The 22,089-nt window shown below is 41.0% G+C and overlaps 1 protein-coding gene and 1 pseudogene across 1 annotated transcript; one reads left to right on the forward strand and one right to left on the reverse strand.

Annotated features, from left to right (window-relative positions):
- The window catches only part of LOC110501848, a 90,325-nt pseudogene extending 83,941 nt beyond the window's left edge, over positions 1-6,384 (reverse strand).
- Positions 6,385-12,459: 6,075 nt separating this feature from the next.
- Positions 12,460-20,749, forward strand: LOC110495269 (purine nucleoside phosphorylase). The gene is given in 6 exon segments (XM_021570523.2): positions 12,460-12,596; positions 16,298-16,467; positions 16,802-16,905; positions 19,749-19,924; positions 20,191-20,381; positions 20,529-20,749. Coding segments are annotated over 6 exon segments (891 nt in total). The 5' UTR covers positions 12,460-12,567.
- Positions 20,750-22,089: the final 1,340 nt, after the last annotated feature.

Consider the following 22,089-nt stretch of genomic DNA (forward strand, 5'->3'; position numbering starts at 1 on the left):
CTAAAAGCTAAGCTGGAACAGAGAGTAAAAGGACGTTTCTGGAGGCGATAAAATAGCTTCAAGGTATAATGTACAGACAAAGCTATGGTAGGATGTGAATACAGTGGAGGTAAACCTAGGTATTGAGTGATGATGAGAGAGCTATTGTCTCTAGAAACATCATTGAAACCAGGTGATGTCAGCGCATGTGTGGGTGGTGGAACTGAAAGGTTGGATAAGGTATAATGAGCAGGGCTAGAGGCTCTACAGTGAAATAAGCCAAGAAACACTAACCAGAACAGCAATGGACAAGGCATATTGACATTAAGGAGAGGTATACTTCGTCGAGTGATCATAAGGGTCCAGTGAGTAGTGAGATTGGTTGGGGTCACGGCGATTCAGACAGCTAGCCAGGCCATCGGTAGGAAGCTAGCAGAGGATGGAGGTTTGTTTTTAGCCACCTCGTGCGTTTCCGTTGGTAGATTAGTGGGGTTCCGTGTGGTTGAGGGGATCAATCCAATTGGCAAAATAGATACAGTTATAGTGACCCAAGAAAAATTGTCCGATAGACCTATTCAGATAGCAGCCAATAAGACAGCTAACGATAGACAGCTAAGCATACGTTTAGCCAATAACAGATGATGGTCAATAATATCAAAGGCAGCACTGAAGTCTAACAATACAGTTCCCACAATATTCTTATTATAATTTTCAGACATTTGTGTCAGTGCCTTGCGAAAGTATTCGGCCCCCTTGAACTTTGCGACCTTTTGCCACATTTCAGGCTTCCAACATAAAGATATAAAACTGTATTTTTTTGTGAAGAATCAACAACAAGTGGGACACAATCATGAAGTGGAATGACATTTATTGGATATTTCAAACTTTTTTAACAAATCAAAAACTGAAAAATTGGGCGTGCAAAATTATTCAGCCCCCTTAAGTTAATACTTTGTAGCGCCACCTTTTGCTGCGATTACAGCTGTAAGTCGCTTGGGGTATGTCTTTATCAGTTTTGCACATCGAGAGACTGACATTTTTTCCCATTCCTCCTTGCAAAACAGCTCGAGCTCAGTGAGGTTGGATGGAGAGCATTTGTGAACAGCAGTTTTCAGTTCTTTCCACAGATTCTCGATTGGATTCAGGTCTGGACTTTGACTTGGCCATTCTAACACCTGGATATGTTTATTTTTGAACCATTCCATTGTAGATTTTGCTTTATGTTTTGGATCATTGTCTTGTTGGAAGACAAATCTCCGTCCCAGTCTCAGGTCTTTTGCAGAATCTATCAGGTTTTCTTCCAGAATGGTCCTGTATTTGGCTCCATCCATCTTCCCATCAATTTTAACAATCTTCCCTGTCCCTGCTGAAGAAAAGCAGGCCCAAACCATGATGCTGCCACCACCATGTTTGACAGTGGGGATGGTGTGTTCAGGGTGATGAGCTGTGTTGCTTTTACGCCAAACATAACGTTTTGCATTGTTGCCAAAAAGTTCAATTTTGGTTTCATCTGACCAGAGCACCTTCTTCCACATGTTTGGTGTGTCTCCCAGGTGGCTTGTGGCAAACTTTAAACGACACTTTTTATGGATATCTTTAAGAAATGTCTTTCTTCTTGCCACTCTTCCATAAAGGCCAGATTTGTGCAATATACGACTGATTGTTGTCCTATGGACAGAGTCTCCCACCTCAGCTGTAGATCTCTGCAGTTCATCCAGAGTGATCATGGGCCTCTTGGCTGCATCTCTGATCAGTCTTCTCCTTGTATGAGCTGAAAGTTTAGAGGGACGGCCAGGTCTTGGTAGATTTGCAGTGGTCTGATACTCCTTCCATTTCAATATTATCGCTTGCACAGTGCTCCTTGGGATGTTTAAAGCTTGGGAAATCTTTTTGTATCCAAATCTGGCTTTAAACTTCTTCACAACAGTATCTCGGACCTGCCTGGTGTGTTCCTTGTTCTTCATGATGCTCTCTGCACTTTTAACGGACCTCTGAGACTATCACAGTGCAGGTGCATTTATACGGAGACTTGATTACACACAGGTGGATTGTATTTATCATCATTAGTCATTTAGGTCAACATTGGATCATTCAGAGATCCTCACTGAACTTCTGGGGAGAGTTTGCTGCACTGAAAGTAAAGGGGCTGAATAATTTTGCACGCCCAATTCTTCAGTTTTTGATTTGTTAAAAAAGTTTTAAATATCCAATAAATGTCGTTCCACTTCATGATTGTGTCCCACTTGTTGTTGATTCTTCACCAAAAAATACAGTTTTATATCTTTATGTTTGAAGCCTGAAATGTGGCAAAAGGTCGCAAAGTTCAAGGGGGCCGAATACTTTCGCAAGGCACTGTACATGTGGAGTGCCCTTCTGTTCACAGAGAAATAACATTGTATATGGTCAAATAATTTTTCTTATAAGATTATAAGATTGATTCAATTGTTTTTTCCCCTCATCACTCTCCACACAATGCCCCATAATGACAATGCAAAAACTGTTATTTAGAAATGTTTGCAAATGTATTTAAAAAACAGAAATACATTATTTACATAAGTATTCAGACCCTTAGCTATGAGCCTCGAAATTGAGCTCAGGTGCACCCTGTTTCCATTGATCATCCTTGAGATGTTTTTACAACTTGATTGGTGTCGAAGTTTGTAGCTTCGTACTCAAGAAGACTCGAGGCTGTAATTTCTGCCAAAGGTGCTTCAACAAAGTACTGAGTAATACTTATGTAAATGTGATATTTCTGTTGTTTTTTATACATTTGCAAAAAAATCTAAAAACCTGTTTTTGCTTTGTCATTATGGGGTATTATGTGTATGTGAGTGAGAGGAAAAAATATTTAATCAATTTTAAAATAAGGCTGTAACATAACAAAATGTGAAAAAAGTCAAGGGGTCTGAATACTTTCTGAATGCGCTGTAATACAGTATGTAGCCAATGAAGTAAATAATTGAATTAAATAGATGATCTGATTAAATCATTGTATGTGGGTATCTATATATGATACATGTTAGATCTATCTCACTAGGCTTAAATAGTAGGCTACACTTTTAGAAAAAAGGGTTATTTGGCTGTCCCTATAAGAGGATCCTTTTTGGTTCCAGGTAGAGTTGTTTTTGGTTCCAGGTAGAACTCTTTTGGGTTTCATGGGGGAAGGGAACTCAATTGGAACCCAATAGGGTTCTACTTTGAACCAGAAGGGTTCCATTTGGAACAAAAAACTGTTCTTCAAAGGGTTCCCCAATGGGGCCTGCCGAAGAACCATTTAAGTTCTAGATAGAAAACGTGCTAAGATATGCGTGCATTAATTTCTGATGTTTCAGCAAAGCACTCAAACTTCAAGTGAAATAAGTTCTAAGTCTTGCTGGAGACAATATGTTCAGTAAATGTGGGATATGAATCCCATCAAAAACACAGTGTTTAATTTCTTTAACAGTTGTTTTATCTATCGCAGTAGAGATGTATGCATGTGTACACAATACCTAGTAGAACGTGTGGAGGAGAATGAATAATAGAACAGCAGGCCTGTCCTGAAGAAGATCGTGATAACAGGGAAAATACATGCTTATTCTGTATAAAAAATTATACGTCTGGGTCTAGGCCCAAATCCCTGACCCCACATTCATTGATAAGACATCTTATGTCAGGATGAGTTACAACATTACAAAGTAGTGGATTGACTACAGCAAAAGTAGTGGTGGAAAAAGTACTCAATTGTCATGCTTCAGTAAAAGTAAAGATACCTTAAAACCCTCTTAAGGATAGGACCCTATCTTTCAATTTTTCGCCTAAAATGACATACCCAAATCTAACTGCCTGTAGCTCAGGACCTGAAGCAAGGATATGCATATTCTTGATACCATTTGAAAGGAAACACTTTGAAATTTGTGGAAATGTGAAATTCATGTAAGATAATATAACACATTAGATGTGGTAAAAGATGTGGCCTTTCTCTTGAAATGCAAGAGAAAGGCCACAATGTATTATTGAAGTTTAGGTGCAATTTAGATTTTGTAGTGTAGTGTATGCGCAGCGTTTAAGACTGATCCAATGAACCATTGCATTCTTGTTCAAAAATGTTGTGTCAAGTCTGTCCAAATGTGCATAATTGGTTTATTGATACATTTTCAAGTACATACAATTGAAGTCAGAAGTTTACATACACTTAGTTTGGAGTCATTGAAACTCGTTTTTCAACCATGCCACAAATGTCTTGTTAAAAACTATAATTTTGGCAAGTCGGTTAGGACATCTACTTTGTGCATGACAAGTCATGCTTCCAACAATTGTTTACAGACAGATTATTTCACTTATAATTCACTGTATTACAATTCCATTGGGTCAGAAGTTTACACATTTGACTGTGCCTTTAAACAGCTTGGAAAATTCCAGAAAATGATGTCATGGCTTTAGAAGCTTCAGATGGGCTAATTGACATCATTTTAATCAATTGGAGGTGTACTTGTGGATGTATTTCAAGGCTTACCTTCAAACTCAGTGCCTCTTGCCTTGACATCATGGGAAAATCAAAATAAATCAGCCAAGACCTAAGACAAAATTGTAGACCTCCACAAATCTGGTTCATCCTTGGGAGCAATTTCCAAATGCCTGAAGGTACCATGTTCATCTGTACAAACAATAGTACTCAAGTATAAACACCATGGGACCACGCAGCCATCATACCACTCAGGAAGGAGACACGTTCTGTATTCTATAGATTAACGTACTTTGGTACGAAAAGTGCAAATCAATCCCAGAACAACAGCAAAGGACCTTGTGAAGATGCTGGTACAAAAGTATCTATATCCACAGTAAAACGAGTCCTATATTTACAAAACATGAAAGGCCGCTCAGCAAGGAAGGAGACACTGCTCCAAACCGCCATAAAAAAGCCTGACATGGTTTGCAACTGCACATGGGGACAAAGATTGTACTTTTTGGAAAAATGTCCTCTGGTCTGATGAAACAAATATAGAACTTTTTGGCCATAATGACCAAAGCGAAGAACACCATCTCAACCATGAAGCACGGGGGTGGCAGCACCATGTTGTGCTGGTGCTTTGCTGCAGGAGGGACTGGTGCACTTCACAAAATAGATGGCATCATGAGGCAGGAAAGTTATGTGGATATATTGAAGCAACATCTCAAGACATCAGTCAGGAAGTTAAAGTTTGGTCGCAAATGTGTCTTCCAAATGGACAACGACCCCAAGCATATTTCCAAAGCTGTGGCAAAATTGCTTAAGGACAACAAAGTCAAGGTATTGGAGTGGCCAACACAAAGCCGTGACCACAATCCCATAGAAAATGTGTTGGCAGATCTGAAAAACCGTGTGCGAGCAAGGAGGCCTACAAACCTGACTCAGTTACGCCATCTCTGTCACCCAACTTATTGTGGGAAGCTTGTGGAAGGCTACCCGGAACATTTGGCCCCAGTTAAACAATTTAAAGGCAATGCTACCAAATACTAATTGAGTGTATGTAAACTTCTGACCCACTGGGAATGTGATGAAAGAAATAAAAGCTGAAATAAATCATTCTCTGCTATTATTCTGACATTTCACATTCTTAAAATAAAGTGATGATCCTAACTGACCTAAGACAGGGAATTTTTACTATGATTAAATGTCAGGAATAGTGAAAAACTGAGTTTCAATGTATTTGGCCAAGGTGTATGTAAACCTCCGACTTCAACTGTAACTGTGCACTCTATTCAAACAATACCATGGTAATCTTTCACTGTAATACCTACGGTAAATTGGACAGTGCAGTTAGCTTAAATTCTTGTGAATCTTTCTGCCCGTATCAGACATGTATATGTCCTGAGAAATGTTCTTGTATCAGGTTTCAGGTAAGACAAAGTGCAGAATGTGTGAAATAACAATGTTTAATAAATCGAAAATGGTCAGGCAAAGTCACAGGACGGCAGGTAGGCTCAGGGTCAGGTCAGACTGAGGTCAGTAATCCAGAGTAGTGGGGCAAAGGTACAGTAAGGCAGGCAGGCTCAGCATCAGGGCAGGCAGAAAGGTCAAAACCGGGAAAAATAGAAAAATAGGAACTATAGACAAGACAGGAGCAAGGGGAAAAACATGGGTAGGTTTAATGAACAAAACAAACTGGCCACAGACAGAACACAGGTATAAATACACTGGGGATAATGGGGAAGATGGGCGACACCTGGAGTGGGGTGGAGACAAGCACAAATTCCGATCAGGGTGTGACTAGCTGAGCGCATGCCTGGTTGACCGGGGTGTCGGCGTTGGAACTCAGCGATGAGGCCTGGGTCCAGGATGTCCCTAGTGGAGACCCAGCACCTCTCCTCCAGGCCATAACCCTCGGAGTCAACCAGGTACTGGAATCTTCTGCCCCCCAGTCGAACCATCAGGAGGCGCCTCATCGTGTATGCCGATTGCTGGTCGATGAGACGGGGAAGAGGGTTGGAGACAAGCACAAGAACAGGTGAAACAGATCAGGGAGTGACATCTTGTTACTTACAACGTCTTGCTAATCCCATTAGCGTTAGCTCCAGCGTCCCGTGGGGGGGACATCGATCCCGTAGAGGATAACCCTTTGCTGCACTGTTTCAGTTTTAGGTAGTGTGTACTGTCTACCATAAAGGTGTATCTGGAAAGCCAGCTCAAAAAGTGAGCAGAATTGCTAACTCTGTAAGATGTCAGGCATAAAGTGAAAAACTGACGTTTTTTTCTGTCAGATTTCCCACCCTTTGAACTAATACATGCATAAGGGTTACACACACATTTTGTTCCACAGTTCTTTAGTAGAAAATCCAATGACAGAGGATAAGCAGAGGGCATATAATAGCTGGTTATATAGTTGTTGTATAACAGTGTTAAAACGTAATGAACCTCCAGGAACCTCCAAACAGTCACCACTCGAGAAACAAGACTCACAAAACTCTACAAAACCAGCCAGAGCCAGACATATATGTAAAAGGATCAAACTAATAGGATTTGTAGGCATGAAACGGAAAGCAAATTCCCCTTCTGTCATTACTGTTCTAGTTCTACATTCCCTGTGAGACACCATGTCCTCCATAGTCACCCCCCCCCCCCCCCTCCGTCATGCCTTGTGCAAAGGCTGCATGGGCCGCCTTTGAAATACCAGACATCTCAATTAAAACTGCAGCTTCATGGTCAGACTTCCAATGTGGGTGTGTAGATGTGATCAAGAGAATTCACTACAGTAGCTTTGGGATTACAGTAAATGATGACATGAACAAACAGTTGCAATTTCCTATAACATGCTGCCTGCCTCTTTCGATATGAGTTCAGTGTGTAATCTGGAATATCTCTTCAAGATCATACTGTATTGTGAAACAGTATACCAACATCTACAACCTCTGCAAGACACATTGGGATGTTTGCGAACAATGACCTAAACCTACAGAGCACTAAAAGGGATAGTTATTTATTTGGGAACTTGGTGGGAACCAACTGGGTTAGTGGGAATGACTTCATAAGAGTCTGTTGTAAATGAGAAGCATAAATAATAATGGAACTCCTAGTGCTGAATTGAAATGAGGAGAAGTTTGCTATTTCTATAAAAAAAAACATGGTGCATTATTCACACTGTTGCTTGGTGGTGTAAAGTACTGAAGTAAAAAAGAAAACGTTTAAATACTACTTAAGTAGTTTTTGTTGTTGGTATCAATACTTTACTATTCATATTTTTGGTAACTTTTACTCCAGTACATTCCTAAAGAAAATATGTACTTTTTACTCCCATACATTATCCCTGATACCCAAAAGTAGGCCTACTCATGACATTTCGAATGCTCAGGCAGGATAGCAATGGTCCAATTCACCTACCTATTAATATTACACATTGTCATCCCTACTGCCTCTTATCTGGCAGACTCACTTAACTCAAATAGTACTTTTGTAAATTATGTCTGACTGTTGGAGTGTGGCCCTATCTGATCATAAATACATTTTATTGTGCTTGTTTGCTTAATATAAGGAATTTTATGTATAGCATTTAATTGTACTTTTTACAATTTTGTATTTTTCCTACCACTGTTCTAAAGTTAATTTAGTACCAGATATTTTAAGACTTTTAGTCAAGTTATATTTTACTTGGTGACATTCACTTGCGTTCATTTTTTATTATATTTCAGCATGAAAGCTGCTCCTTCGTGGAACTCAGCGAAGTCTTTTGTCTGCACGCACACTGACCTAAAACTAAGGGATAGACCTATGTTGCCAAATTGTATCTATGATCGTATGCTATCCATTCATGTTTTTTGAATGTTATTTTTATATCTGAGAATTAACCAAAGATATCAGGCCACCACCGGCCATGGTTACAGACACCTGTGTGTGTCCTTTGACACTATTTAAACTAGTCACCCCGCAGTGTTTGTCATTATACCCTGATGAAGACATCTTGTCTGTCGAAACGTTGGATATTATGTTATTAAATTATTGCATCTGAGCTCCTAGTGTCCAGCTCCCCTTTAATTGTTCAAGTGTTCTACTCTGCCTGCCAGCACCTCGCCTAAATTGTGGTGCATTTCATTCGCCTCTGGAGAACAGAAGAACCTGACAAGGCAGTGCCATGTCTCAACTACTACCAGACAATGCCTTCAGATGATTTGAAACATAATCCACAGGGGGAGAGAAAGACAAGGGCCAAAGCCTGGCATTTGAAGTATTTTATTACAGCCTATGTGTTCTAAAAAGGAAGAAAAATACAATCACGAGGATCCACTTTTATAGACAATATACCAACTCACAGACAATGCATTCAACAAACAAAACAACCCTTGTAATATCATCTGGAATTATTGAACTTTTTGTTGAAAACAAATATTTGAATGGGAATTGACTGTCACTGTATCCCCTCCTCATGAAGAAAAGCACATGAGCTAATTTATGAAGCAGCATACAATCAATTGTTTGGACTCCCCGTTGTTGTGCTGTGCTCACTTGAACAGGAAGGTGGGGCAGTCCTTCTTGTGGACAAATATTGTCATCAAAGGTGCTTCAAAACAACTGGGAACTCAGGGAAAACAAGGTCAAATCATGACGTCAGTGATCTTCAGGTCGGAGCTCGAGAAAGAAGCCAGAGTTCCCGGCTTGGAATTCCGAGTTGGATGACGGATCAAAACGGATTTTCCAAGTCGTAGCTCGTTTTTTTCCCAGTTCCTGGTTGTCTTAAACTCACTGAGGTCTGAGATTTCCCAGTTCCAAGTTTTCAGTTGTTTTGAATGCGGCAGAAGTCATGCTGGATTGATAGCATGGCAAATGTATTCAACCTTTTCTGGCCCATGGTGTTACGTGTGAATGTTTATCCTTTTAAGCTTGGAAAATAGACCCTTTCAGACAGATATTTTAAATCCTTAAAGCCAGACTTGGACCACACACCCTCTCCACCAAATAGCAGGCAAGGGAAGCAAAGTAGTAATTGCTTTCCTATACTTGCAGTTAGCCACTGATTCCTTCCAAACCACTCATTGTTGAATTAGCGATTTCCGACTTGTTGTGTAATGTTTTTGTCCAATGGCCAATAAGCACAGATAACTTGTATCTATAATTTATCTTGATAAGGATTGAAAAATAATTGCCAGTAGATTGTCAACAAGATTCATGATGATGACTGCTTCTCTAGCATGCTAGCTAAGATTTTGATAGTAACATGATCAGTCCAATCAAAGCTAAGGTAGATATAACGTGATTTGATGTAATTTCATCTGTGGCCAATGATCTTGAGCATTCTTGGTTGGGCACTTCTAATGTAAATCTATGGCAGCCCCCAAGGGGGCTTGAACTGCCTAGCTCACCCTGTAGATTGTGCAGAGACGTAGTGTCCCCACGAGTGACACTACTACACTGAGACAATTACAGCGCAACTAGAAAAGATTACCAACACCTACGTTCTGTATATTCCGCTGGCTGCCCCTCCACCACAGAAAGCACTGAGCTAGGCTGAAACACCAGCATTTTGGAGCTGCCTTACTCAAGAAAGAGACCTTGTTTGTATGTGGCTTTATTTGCAAACTGATATGTGACATGAATTAATGTCACGCCCTAGCCATAGAGAGGCTTTTATTCTCTATTTTGGTTAGGCCATGGTGTGACTAGGGTGGGCATTCTATGTTCATTTTCTATGATTTGTATTTCTTTGTTGTTTGGTCTGTGGTTCTCAATCAGAGGCAGCTGTCTATCGTTGTCTCTGATTGAGAACCATACTTAGGTAGCCTTTTCCCACCTGGGTTTTGTGGGTAGTTGCTTTCTGTTTTTGTGTCTGCACCAGACAGAACGGTTTCGGTTGTTCTCTTTGTTGTTTTGCTATTCAGTGTTCAGTTCAACTATTAAAGGATGAACATGTACCACGCTGCACCTTGGTCCTCACCTTCTTCCACCAACAGCCGTTAAAATTAATGCAAAAATAACATGCAAAACAGGTGGGGCTCAAAACTGACAGGTTGCCACTGCAAACACCCCTTAAAACACCCATCAAAAGAGAGGCATAATAAGTCATGTCAAACTGTGTAGAATTGCAGGAAATTAATATGCATAAAGATGTGCTTTTTTTTTTTTACATTCCTACATGAGGAAATAGCAAGCATTTTTTAAACAGTCTGTTTGAGATACAGGTGAGGTTTTTGAAGTGTTTTTTTTTCTCTAATTCATGCTCTGACAACAAATACGAGCATATGATGAGTCAACAACATTATTTGGGTATGAGTTAACAGAATATTAACTTTAAAAAATTTGATTTTCACTGGACAGTTACTTGAAACTGCAACATTTTCTCTCCTCCTCATGGCAAAGTGTGTAGATTAACAGGAAATTAGCTTTAAAAATGCCAAATGTTCTCTCAGACTCATGACAACATCTGCACTACAATTAAACTCTTGGCCAAGGAAGACCTTGAAGTAGCCTGCTAGAAGTTACACTTTTGCATTGGAGAGAGCTCTAAAATGCAGAAGAAAATAATAATTGAGTAGTCCTTCAAGCACTACCATAAACAGAGTGACTGTTGGGGATGATTAAAAGGGATCTCTCTCAATGTAGGCCTTCACAAGGCAAAATGAAATCAAACCCTGACATTTAACCACACTCAAATGACAGGCATCATGGGTAATTATGCATTTCACATGATGTCAGTGCAGGCTCTTTAACCACAAAGAGACATTCAAAAGCCTGTCATGTGGGCACATCTGCTCTGTGTGAAAGGGACGTTTAAATGGGGGATTTCCAGTGTGGGGGCATGGTTTCAGGTAGCCTACACATATTACGCATCAAATGTTCCCCTTCATCCATTTTCACTATTTCAGGAAATGATTTTTTTTGTGGTGAAGTTTTAATGTAGGCCTAATGAATTACAAAACAATGATATCCTGCCTGTTTGGCCCTGTCCGGGGGTATCGACGGACGGGGACACAGTGTCTCCCGACCCTTCCTGTCTCAGCCTCCAGTATTGTGTCGGGGGCTAGGGTCTGTCTGTTATATCTGGAGTATTTCTCCTGTCTTATCCGGTGGCCAGTGTGAATTTAAGTATGCTCTCTCTAATTCTCTCTCTCTTTTACTCTCTTTTTCTCTCTTTCTTTCTTTCTTTCTTTCCTTCTTTCTCTCTCTCTCTCAGAGGACTTGAGCCCTAGGACCATGCCTCAGGACTACCTGGCCTGATGACTCCTTGCTGTCCCCAGTCCACCTGGTCGTGCTGCTGCTCCAGTTTCAACTGTTCTGCTTGCAGCTATGGAACTCTCTAGAGTTCAACTCTAGAGACAGCAGGAGTGGTAGAGATGCTCTCTGATCACGTTTCTCCATCCAAATCTTACATTAACATTAGATAGATTATTAGAACATTAGACAACAATTATTCCACAATACTGAAGACGATTCAGCTCGTAGAGGGATATTATCACCTAATGGCTGCGAATATTGAGGCGGCTTATTCTAATGCTTAAACTATAATAATGCACTCAATCACAGATTAATTTGGCACATCATTGTGCACATGTTGTTACAAATCATGAAATATATTTAGCAAAGAATAGTCAGTGTAGCTTACAAATATAACTCAATTGACTAAACATTACATTTATTTCAATATGATTAAAATATATAGGCCTGATGTAGGACTATTTATTGTTTAATGCAGTCATCTCAGTTTTAATTTTAAGCATATATTTATCCTTTGCTTGTTCAATTGCAAAGACATTGTCAACTTTGCATTTTAAGTCAACTTTGTTCCCAAGTTATCTGCGGTCCCAGAGACAGATTAACAGCTTGATTATATGTTTAAAAATCTTCTGTGTATAAATTGACGCGGAAGGACAAAAAATAATCTTACAACGCACTTAGTTGTTTTACGAATGGTCTGAGAGGCAGTCTGTAAATATGAGATGAACTTGGCTCTAATATGCTTTGGGAAACCGGGCCCAGTCTGTTAGAACTGTTGATTAGGACAACGAGCCCTATCAAAGGAACCGCAAGTCCAACGACTCCTCCTCCGTCACGCCACCCTCTCATCACATCTGTCTGTCGCAACCGTGACCTCGTCCTACGATTACCGTTTGTCGCTAAACTCAGTAGCTGAAGAACAAACAGCAATGAACATTTCATCGTCGAACCCATCCAGGTAAGATAACATATCGGTGTAGCCTATATCGGGGTGAAATGTTGTCCTCGTGGTAGACTACAGTAGAGCCTATAACAAGTTAGCCACGGTTATATGCTAATCAATTCGTCTGTGTCAGGGGTTGGAAGCGCACAGTAACCCATGAATGTTCTGGGCCTGGTTTCCCGGTAGCAATGAATGAAATATAGCGATGGTTTCCCAAAATGTGACGCAAAAAAAACGGTCATCGTTGGAACACGTGTCGATACTGAAGGATCGAAAGAAAGGGCCCGCTGCTCTAGGATCAGTTTACTCCAATCAAATCTTTCCTTAACATTAGTTCACAATACTGACGACGGATCAGCTCCTAGAGAGATATTACCACCTACGGCTGCAAATATTGAGGCGGCTTATTATAATGCTTACCCAATAACAAATGCACAAAATCACCAATTTAGCACATCATTGCATACACGTTAGGCTACACATCATGAAATATGTATTGAGACAAATGACAGAAAATAGCATACAAGTAGCAAAATAGAAATCAATTGATTGAACATGACATGTATTTCAATATAAATTAAATAGGCATATAGACTACTGTTTTTCGGCTATATTTGAATGCACTCATCCCAGTTTTCTTTGTATACGTCGCTTGTTTGTATCAATTGTTAAGACATTGGCAACTTTGTACTTGTATTTAACTTTGTCCTGAAATTATCGGCGGTCACAGAGAGACGGATAAACCGTGATATTCTATGTTTAGCGGAGATCTTCTGTGTACAAAGTGAAGCGGGAGGGTGAAAAAAAAACAGTGCAGTGCAGTAATATCTAATAAGTCATCTAATAATTCCCAACAACTACCTAATACACACAAATCTAAAGTGGTGAATGAGAATATGTACATATAAGTATATGGATGAGCGATTGCTGAGCGGCATAGGCAAGGTGCAGAAGATGGTAAAAAAAATACAGTATATACATGTGATATAAGTAATGAAAGATATGTAAACATTATTAAAGTGGCATTATTTAGAGTGGCATTGTTTAAAGTGACTAGTGATCCATTTATTAATGTGTCCAGTGGTTGGGTCTCAATGTAGGCTGCAGCCTCTCTGAGTTAGTGGTTGCTGTTTAGCAGTCTGATGGCCTTGAGATAGAAGCTGTTTTTCAGTCTCTCGGTCCCAGCTTTGATTCACCTGTACTGACCTCGTCTTCTGGATGATAGCGGGGTGAACAGGCAGTGGCTCGGGTGGTTGTTGTCCTTGATGATCTTTATGGCCTTCCTGTGACATCGGGTGCTGTAGGTGTCCTGGAGGGCAGGTAGTTTGCCCCCGGTGATGCGTTGTGCAGACCTCACTACCCTCTGGAGAGCCTTACGGTTGTGGGCTGTGCAGTTGCCGTACCAGGCTGTGATACAGCCCGACAGGATGCTCTCGACTGTGCATCTGTAAAAGTTTGTCAGGGTTTTGCGTGACAAGCCAAATGTCTTCAGCCTCGTGAGGTTGACGAGGTGCTTTTGCGCCGTCTTAACCACACTGTCTGTGTGGGTGGACCATTTCACTTTGTCTGTGATGTGTACGTCCAGGAACTTAAAACTTTCCACCTTCTCCACTGCTGTCCACCGCTGTCCCTGATAACGATGGTTTGGAGAAAAATCTCGGAGATTTAACGATGCTCATAAGAAGTTCATAACAACGAACTTGGCCGTAAGATTATTTTGGGAAACCGGGCCCTGATTCTACTTCCGATATGCCAGCTTCAGTCAGTCATTCATAGGCTACAATGTGGCAATGGATTAGGCTACATAAAATGGGCAGATTTGTAAATGTTCATGGCAAGAGATTATCGTGGTTCTCTGGTATAATTGACTTATCTGATAGATATCAATACAAATTGCTGATTTAGGCCTACATATCGAAAATCTCTATTCCTAATATAAGGTAAATAATATTGAACAATATTTTAGCTTTTTTCCCTCCCTATTATTTTAGTGTTTAGGCTACATCCTAATAAGTAGGTAGGTAGGTACACGATGGCCTGGGTAACACTTAAACAGACAAGCTTACTTTTCATGAAAACCCTATGCAAAATTGTATTGTTACTCTTCTATATTTTTATTGTTTTACTTTAGTTCATTTAGTAAATATTTTCTCAACTCTTATTTTTCTTAAAACTGCATTGTTGGTTACGGGCTTGTAAGTAAAGCATTTCACGGTGGGTTCTACACCTGTTGTGTCCGGCACATGGGACAAATAACATTTGATTTGATATGATTTGATTGAAGCATTGAAAGCAGCCCTAGTTTTGCCAGCTCATTTGAAAGGAAAGGGACTCGGCGTTGTAAGTACACAATGAGTGGCCATTGTGCGTGTTCATTGAGCGCCTGGTTCAGGGAGTGTGCAGTCCCGCGGCCCGGTGGACCGTGCTGAATGGAAAGTCCTGATCCGACAGTGGCCAGCAGCACCACGGACAGCTCCGTGATGGAAGCGCTGCGCTTTCACGGAATCAGCCAATCGGTCTGCGGCTCATCCCCTCCTGCCCTGTGAGCTCCCCCCATTTACTACAGCGAGCAGAACACTACCAGTATACAAAACAGATTCAATACTTCAAATGAAACATGCCTGATATGAACGTTTATGGTGACAATTGCTAACAACGTTTATTGCTAACAATGAACACCTTTTATTGCCCCCCAAAGAAAATTGAGGAAGACCAACTGTTTGCTTTGAACAGGACTTTGTTTATTCTGTGGCGAACTATTGGTTCAAAACGTAAATAAGACAGTAATTTCCAGTTCCCACCCGTATGTCCTGTTTCATATAATCATGCAGTACACTTCACATGTTTACAGTAGTATCTGTTGTACAGTAAAATAACATTAAGGAATATTTTTTATTTTGTTAAAAACAACAGAACAAACTGCTTTCTATGCCACTAATGTTGGTTAGATTGGCCTCCAGACCAAGTGATCTCATTGGATTTATGGTCACTTATAAAATCTGTGTATGTCTACTTTTTAATGACAGGACTTGCAATCATTCACCATGTCCACCCGACGAGAATGCCAACAACCATAATGTCTCAAATGCCAATACAACTTGATATGCTTGTAGAGTTTAAATGTGTAGAAGTTAATTACATTTTGTTGTTTTCAATTTAATTCAATTGGATAAGCTCTCCCACTCTCTCTCTTTCTCTCCCTCTGTCTCTCCCTCCCACACACACACATTCAGTACCAAGAGAGCAGATTAATTTATTTTTAAATTGAACCTTTATTTAACTAGGCAAGTCAGTTAAGAACAAATTCTTATTTACAATGATGGCCTACACCGGCCAAACCCAGACAACGCGGGCCAATTGTGCACTGCCCTATGGGACTCACCATCACAGACAGTTGTGATTCAGCCTGGATTTGTACCAGGGTGTCTGTAGTGATGCCTCAAACACTGAGATGCAGTGCCTTAGACCGCTGTGCCACTCGGGAGCCCGGGGTGTGAAAGGGTGTGTTTGTCTATGATTCTGTTATTAGTAGTTGCTAAGATACTTGACAGTAATTGACAGGTTTTGCATAATCAAAAAACAAATGTTCCCATTGGTTGTGTTCAGATGAAAGGTGTATAGTAGTCCATCTCTGCAGAAACACAGATGATCATTGATGATTTAGATTGTAACATTATACTGAATAGCATGAACTTACTATCTGTTTCTTCCGTCAGTTACAAATATGAGGATTACAGGGAGACAGCTGATTGGTTGCTGTCTCACACTGAGCAGAGGCCTAAAATAGCCATCATCTGTGGTTCCGGCCTCGGTGGTCTTGCTGACCTGCTGGACAACAAGACTGTGTTTCCCTACAAGGACATCCCACACTTCCCCAACAGCACAGGTCAGACACCATCCTTATCCTGCACTCTACCACCTGAAACTGTACAGCATCCTGCTGTCTTCAGTTAGTACATGCACCATTACATCATCCAGCTCAATAGATGTTATAATGATCATTGATAACTTATGCATTTAATCATTTAATGTCAGATAAGAAATGTTTATGTAGATGTTTTGAAAGATGAAGTAAGAACACCAGCCCTTCACTGTGACCCAGAACCAGACCGTCACCCGATGGTGGCTGCTGCTTCCTGTCCTTGGGACCTGCCTGAAATATTTACATTCAGTAATTCTATTGAAATCCTCCTCCTGTCTTTCTTGTTGTACCACTGCAGTACAAGGACATGTCAGTCAGCTGGTATTTGGGGAGCTGCAGGGGAAGCAGTGTGTCTGCATGCGGGGCCGCTTCCACTTCTACGAGGGCTATGACATTGCCATGGTGAGCTCCACTCTTTCCACCCACCAGAGCCATATCCTCATTACATTGGATTAATATTTAATGAAAAAGTGTATTGGAATGCTTGTATATCCCATGATAAACCTGACACCTTATGGGATTATATTTATTTTTAAATACAGCTACTAAATTCTTTCGAATGAGTAGTGAGGTCCTCAATGATATTTCACCAGTTTGCACTTTTGTGAAGAAGTCCCATTATGTTAGAATAACACAGTTGGTGTCTTTAGTTAGCTTTGACCTCTGTGAAAGTAGCATAGCAGTCAACTTGGGTTAACCTTTGACAGTGTTAGTTGACGTTTCACATTTAAATCTTGGGACCCTCTTAAAACACAATCTGTCTGCGCCCTGACCTACTATAAGCATGATTTATCTATTTTTTATTTAACCTTTATTTAACTAGGCAAGTCAGTTAAGAACAAATCCTTATTTACAATGATGGCCTACCAAAAGGCAAAAGGCCTCCTGCGGGGATGGGGGCTGGGATTAAAAATAAAAATAAATTAAATAACAATATAGGACAAAACGCACATCACGAGAAGAGAGACAACACAACACTACATAAAGAGAGACCTAAGACAACAAGAGAGACAACACAACACTACATAAAGAGAGACCTATAAGACTAAGACATTAAAACTTCTTCGGGATCTTTGTCCCGTCCACGGGACGGTTGAGCTAATGTAGGCTAATGCGATTAGCATGAGGTTGTAAGTAACAAGAACATTTCCCAGGAAATAGACAAATCTAATAATGGCAGAAAACTTACATTTGTGTTATTCTAACTGCACTGTCCAATAATCTAACTGCACTGTCCAATAATCTAACTGCACTGTCCAATTTTCAAATCAAATCAAATTTATTGGTCACACACATGGTTAGCAGATGTTAATGCGAGTGCAGCGAAATGCTTGCGCTTCTAGTTCCGACAACACAGTAATATCTAACAAGTGATCTAACAATTTCACAACAACTACCTTATACACACACAAGTGTAAAGGAATGAATAAGAATATGTATATATAAATATAAATATATGGATGAGTGATGGCCGAACGGCATAGGCAAGATTCAGTAGATGGCATAGAGTACAGTATATACATATGAGATGAGTAATGTAGGGTATGTAAGCATGATATAAAGTGGCTAGTGATACATTTATTACATCAATTTTTTTATTATAAAGTGGCTAGAGATTTGTGTCAGTATGTTGGCAGCAGCCACTCAATGTTGGTGATGGCTGTTTAACAGTCTGATGGCCTTGAAATAGAAGCTGTTTTTCAGTCTCTCGGTCCCAGCTTTGATGCACCTGTACTGACCTCACCTTCTGGATGATAACGGGGTGAACAGGCAGTGGCTCAGGTGGTTGTTGTCCTTGTTGATCTTTATGGCCTTCCTGTGACATCAGGTGGTGTAGGTGTCCTGGAGGGCAGGTAGTTTGCCCCCAGTGATGCGTTGTGCAGACCTCACTACCTTCTGGAGAGCCTTACAGTTGTGGGTGGAGCAGTTGCCGTATCAGGCGGTGATACAGCCCGACAGGATGCTCTCGGTTGCGCATCTGTAAAAGTGTGTGAGTATTTTTGGTGACAAGCCACATTTCTTCAGCCTCCTGAGGTGCTGTTGCGCCTTCTTCACCACACTGTCTGTGTGGGTGGACCATTTCAGTTTGTCCGTGATGTGTACGCAGAGGAACTTAAAAGTTTCCACCTTCTCCACTACTGTCCCGTCGATGTGGATAGGGGGGTGCTCCCTCTGCTGTTTCCTGAAGTCCACGATCATCTCCTTTGTTTTGTTGATGTTCAGTGTGAGGTTATTTTCCTGACACAACATTCCGAGGGCCCTCACCTCCTACCTGTAGGCCGTCTCGTTGACTAGTCTCTGAAAGCACTTCATGATGACGGAAGTGAGTGCTACAGGGCGATAGTCGTTTAGCTTAGTTACCTTATCTTTCTTGGGAACAGAAACAATGGTGGCCCTCTTGAAGCATGTGGGAACAGCAGACTGGAATAGGGATTGATTGAATATGTCCATAAACACACCAGCCAGCTGGTCTGTGCATGCTCTGAGGACGCGGCTAGAGATGTTGTCTGGGTAGGCAGCCTTGTGAGGGTTGACAAGTTTAAATGTCTTACTCACGTTGGCTGCGGTGAAGGAGAGCCCACAGGTTTTGGTAGCAGGCCGTGTCGGTGGCACTGTATTGTCCTCAAACAGTAACTATTACAGTGAAATAATACCATGCTATTGTTTGAGGGGAGTGCACAATTTTGAACATGAAAAGTTATTAATAACCAAATTAGGCACATTTGGGCAGTCATGAAAAAACATTTTGAACAGAAATGCAACGGTTCATTGGATCAGTATAAACTTTACACATACACTGTTGCCATCTAGTGGCCAGAATCTAATTGCACCTAAACTGCAATAATACATTGTGGCCTTTCTCTTGCATTTCAAGAGAAAGGCCACATCTTTAACCAGATCTAATGTGTTATGTTCTCTTACAGTAATTTTCACATTTCCACAAACTTCAAAGTGTTTTTTTTTTAAATGGTATCAAGAATATGCATATCCTTGCTTCAGGGCCTGAGCTACAGGCATTTAGATGTTGGTATGTCATTTTAGGCGAAAATTGGAACAAAGTGTCCGATCTTTAAGAGGTTTTTAAGACTTTAAAGGTTTAAATTGACTTTATTTTGTTAAAATGATTCCACCCTCTATAATGATTATAGTCTAGTCACCTAGTAATAATGATAACAGTGCAGTTTTTCTGTTGAAAAATGTCAGCACTGAGTGATCCCTTATCTCTAGTTCCTCTTTTTCTCCAGGTGACGTACCCAGTCCGAGTGTTCTTCCTGCTGGGGGTGGAGACCTTGATCATTACCAATGCTGCTGGGGGGCTGAACCCCAACTTTAAAGTGGGTGACATCATGCTGATCAAGGATCACATCAACATGCCTGGCTTTGCAGGCCACAACCCACTGTGTGGTCACAACGATGAAAGGTTAGAAGAATAGCAGTCTTTTGATCTTTGGAAGGGTTGCGTTGCATGTTCCCTCTGTCTGAAGAGGATGGGCTTCTCTTTCTGCTGTGGAAAAGGCTCCCCAGAGGTCTCCTCCCACATTTTCCCATACATGGAGCCTGATTACTGGCATTTCTTTACAGTAAAGGGCATGGGTCTTACCCTTGTGGAGTCCTTCGATTGTACTTTGTCCTTTACCTGACACCGAGGGCCTCTGATATGACACAGGACTTTATGTATCGATTCAGGTTTGGAGTCCGTTTTCCCTGCATGTCGGACGCCTATGACAAAGACCTTTCTAGTCTGGCCAAAGAGACTGCTGAGGAGCAGGGCTGTTCCTCCTTCATCCAGCAAGGTGTGTACTGCATGCTGACAGGTCCCACCTTTGAGACCATCGCAGAATGCAGAGCTCTCCAGAAACTAGGCGCAGATGCTGTGGGTAAGTATGGTTCATTGGGTTTTGACCATGGCCTTCAAGTCTCTCAATAGCAATGTCCATTTCTTCTACAGAAAATGTACGAGTGTCAGGTTGAAAATGACCAAACTCAATGCTTGTCTTCTCTCACCCTCTGTCTGTGCTCTGTAGGTATGAGTACAGTCCCTGAGGTGGTGGTGGCCCGTCACTGTGGTCTCCGTGTCTTTGGCCTGTCTCTCATCACCAACAAGGTGGTCACAGACTACAATAGCCAGGAGAAGGCCAACCACGATGAGGTACTGGAGACCACAGGAATGCGTACTCAGGACCTACAGAGGATGGTCAGTAACCTGCTCGCTAAGATGTAGATCAGCCCCAGTCTGTCTGTGTAATCAGCCCAGGAACATAGTTACTATAATGTGATGTTATTGGAAGTACAGATGAATATATTCCAGACTAGAGAAATGTCAATAGCTAGCATGAAATACAGATGGATCATTGCAATGATATGATGTACAGTTGAAGTCAGAAGTTTACATACACTTAGGTTGGAGTCATTAAAACTTGTTTTTCAACCACTCCACAAATTTCTTATTAACAAACTATAGTTTTGGCAAGTCGGTTAGGACATCTACTTTGTGCATGACACAAGTAATTTTTCCAACAATTGTTTAGACAGATTATTTCACTTATAATTCACTGTATAACAATTCCAGTGGATCAGAAGTTTACATACACTAAGTTGACTGTGCCTTTAAACTGTTTGGAAAAATCAAGGAATTGATGTCATGGCTTTAGAAGCTTCTGATAGTTGACATCATTTGAGTCAATTGGAGGTGTACCTGTAGATGTATTTCAAGGCCTACTTTCAAACTCAGTGCCTCTTTGCTTGACATCATGGGAAAATCAAAAGAAATCAGCCAAGACCTCAGAAAAACAATTGTAGACCTCAACAAGTCTGGTTCATCCTTGGGAGAAATGTCCAAATGCCTGAAGGTACCACGTTTATCTGTACAAACAATAGTACGCAAGTATAAACACCATGGGACGACGCAGCCGTCATACCACTCAGGAAGAAGACGCGTTCTGTCTCTTAGAGATGAACGTACTTTTGTGCGAAAGGTGCAAATCAATCCCAGGACAACAGCAAAGGACCTTGTGAAGATGCTGGAGGAAACAGGTACAAAAGTATCTATATCCACAGTAAAACGAGTCCTATATTGACATAACCTGAATGCCCCTCAACAAGGAAGAAGTCACTGCTCCAAACCACCATAAAAAAAGCCGGACTACGGTTTGCAACTACACATGGGGACAAAGATCGTACATTTTGGAGAAATGTCCTCTGGTCTGATGAAACAAAAATAGAACTGTTTGGCCATAATGACCATCGTTATGTTTGGAGGAAAAAGGGGAGGCTTGCAAGCCGAAGATCACCATCCCAACCATGAAGCACGGGGGTGGCAGCATCATGTTGTGGTGGTGCTTTACTGTAGGAGGGACTGGTGCACTTCACAAAATAGATGGCTTCATGAGGCAGGACAATTATGTGGATATATTGAAGCAACATCTTAAGACATCAGTCAGGAAGTTAAAGCTTGGTCACAAATGGTTCTTCTAATGGACAATGACCCCAAATATACTTCCAAAGTTGTGGCAAAATGGCTTAAGGACAACAAAGTCAAGGTATTGGAGTGGCCATCACAAAGCCCTGCCCTCAATCCTATAGACA

The sequence above is a fragment of the Oncorhynchus mykiss genome, chromosome 2, assembly GCF_013265735.2.
Source record: "Oncorhynchus mykiss isolate Arlee chromosome 2, USDA_OmykA_1.1, whole genome shotgun sequence".
Taxonomy (NCBI): Eukaryota; Metazoa; Chordata; class Actinopteri; order Salmoniformes; family Salmonidae; genus Oncorhynchus; species Oncorhynchus mykiss.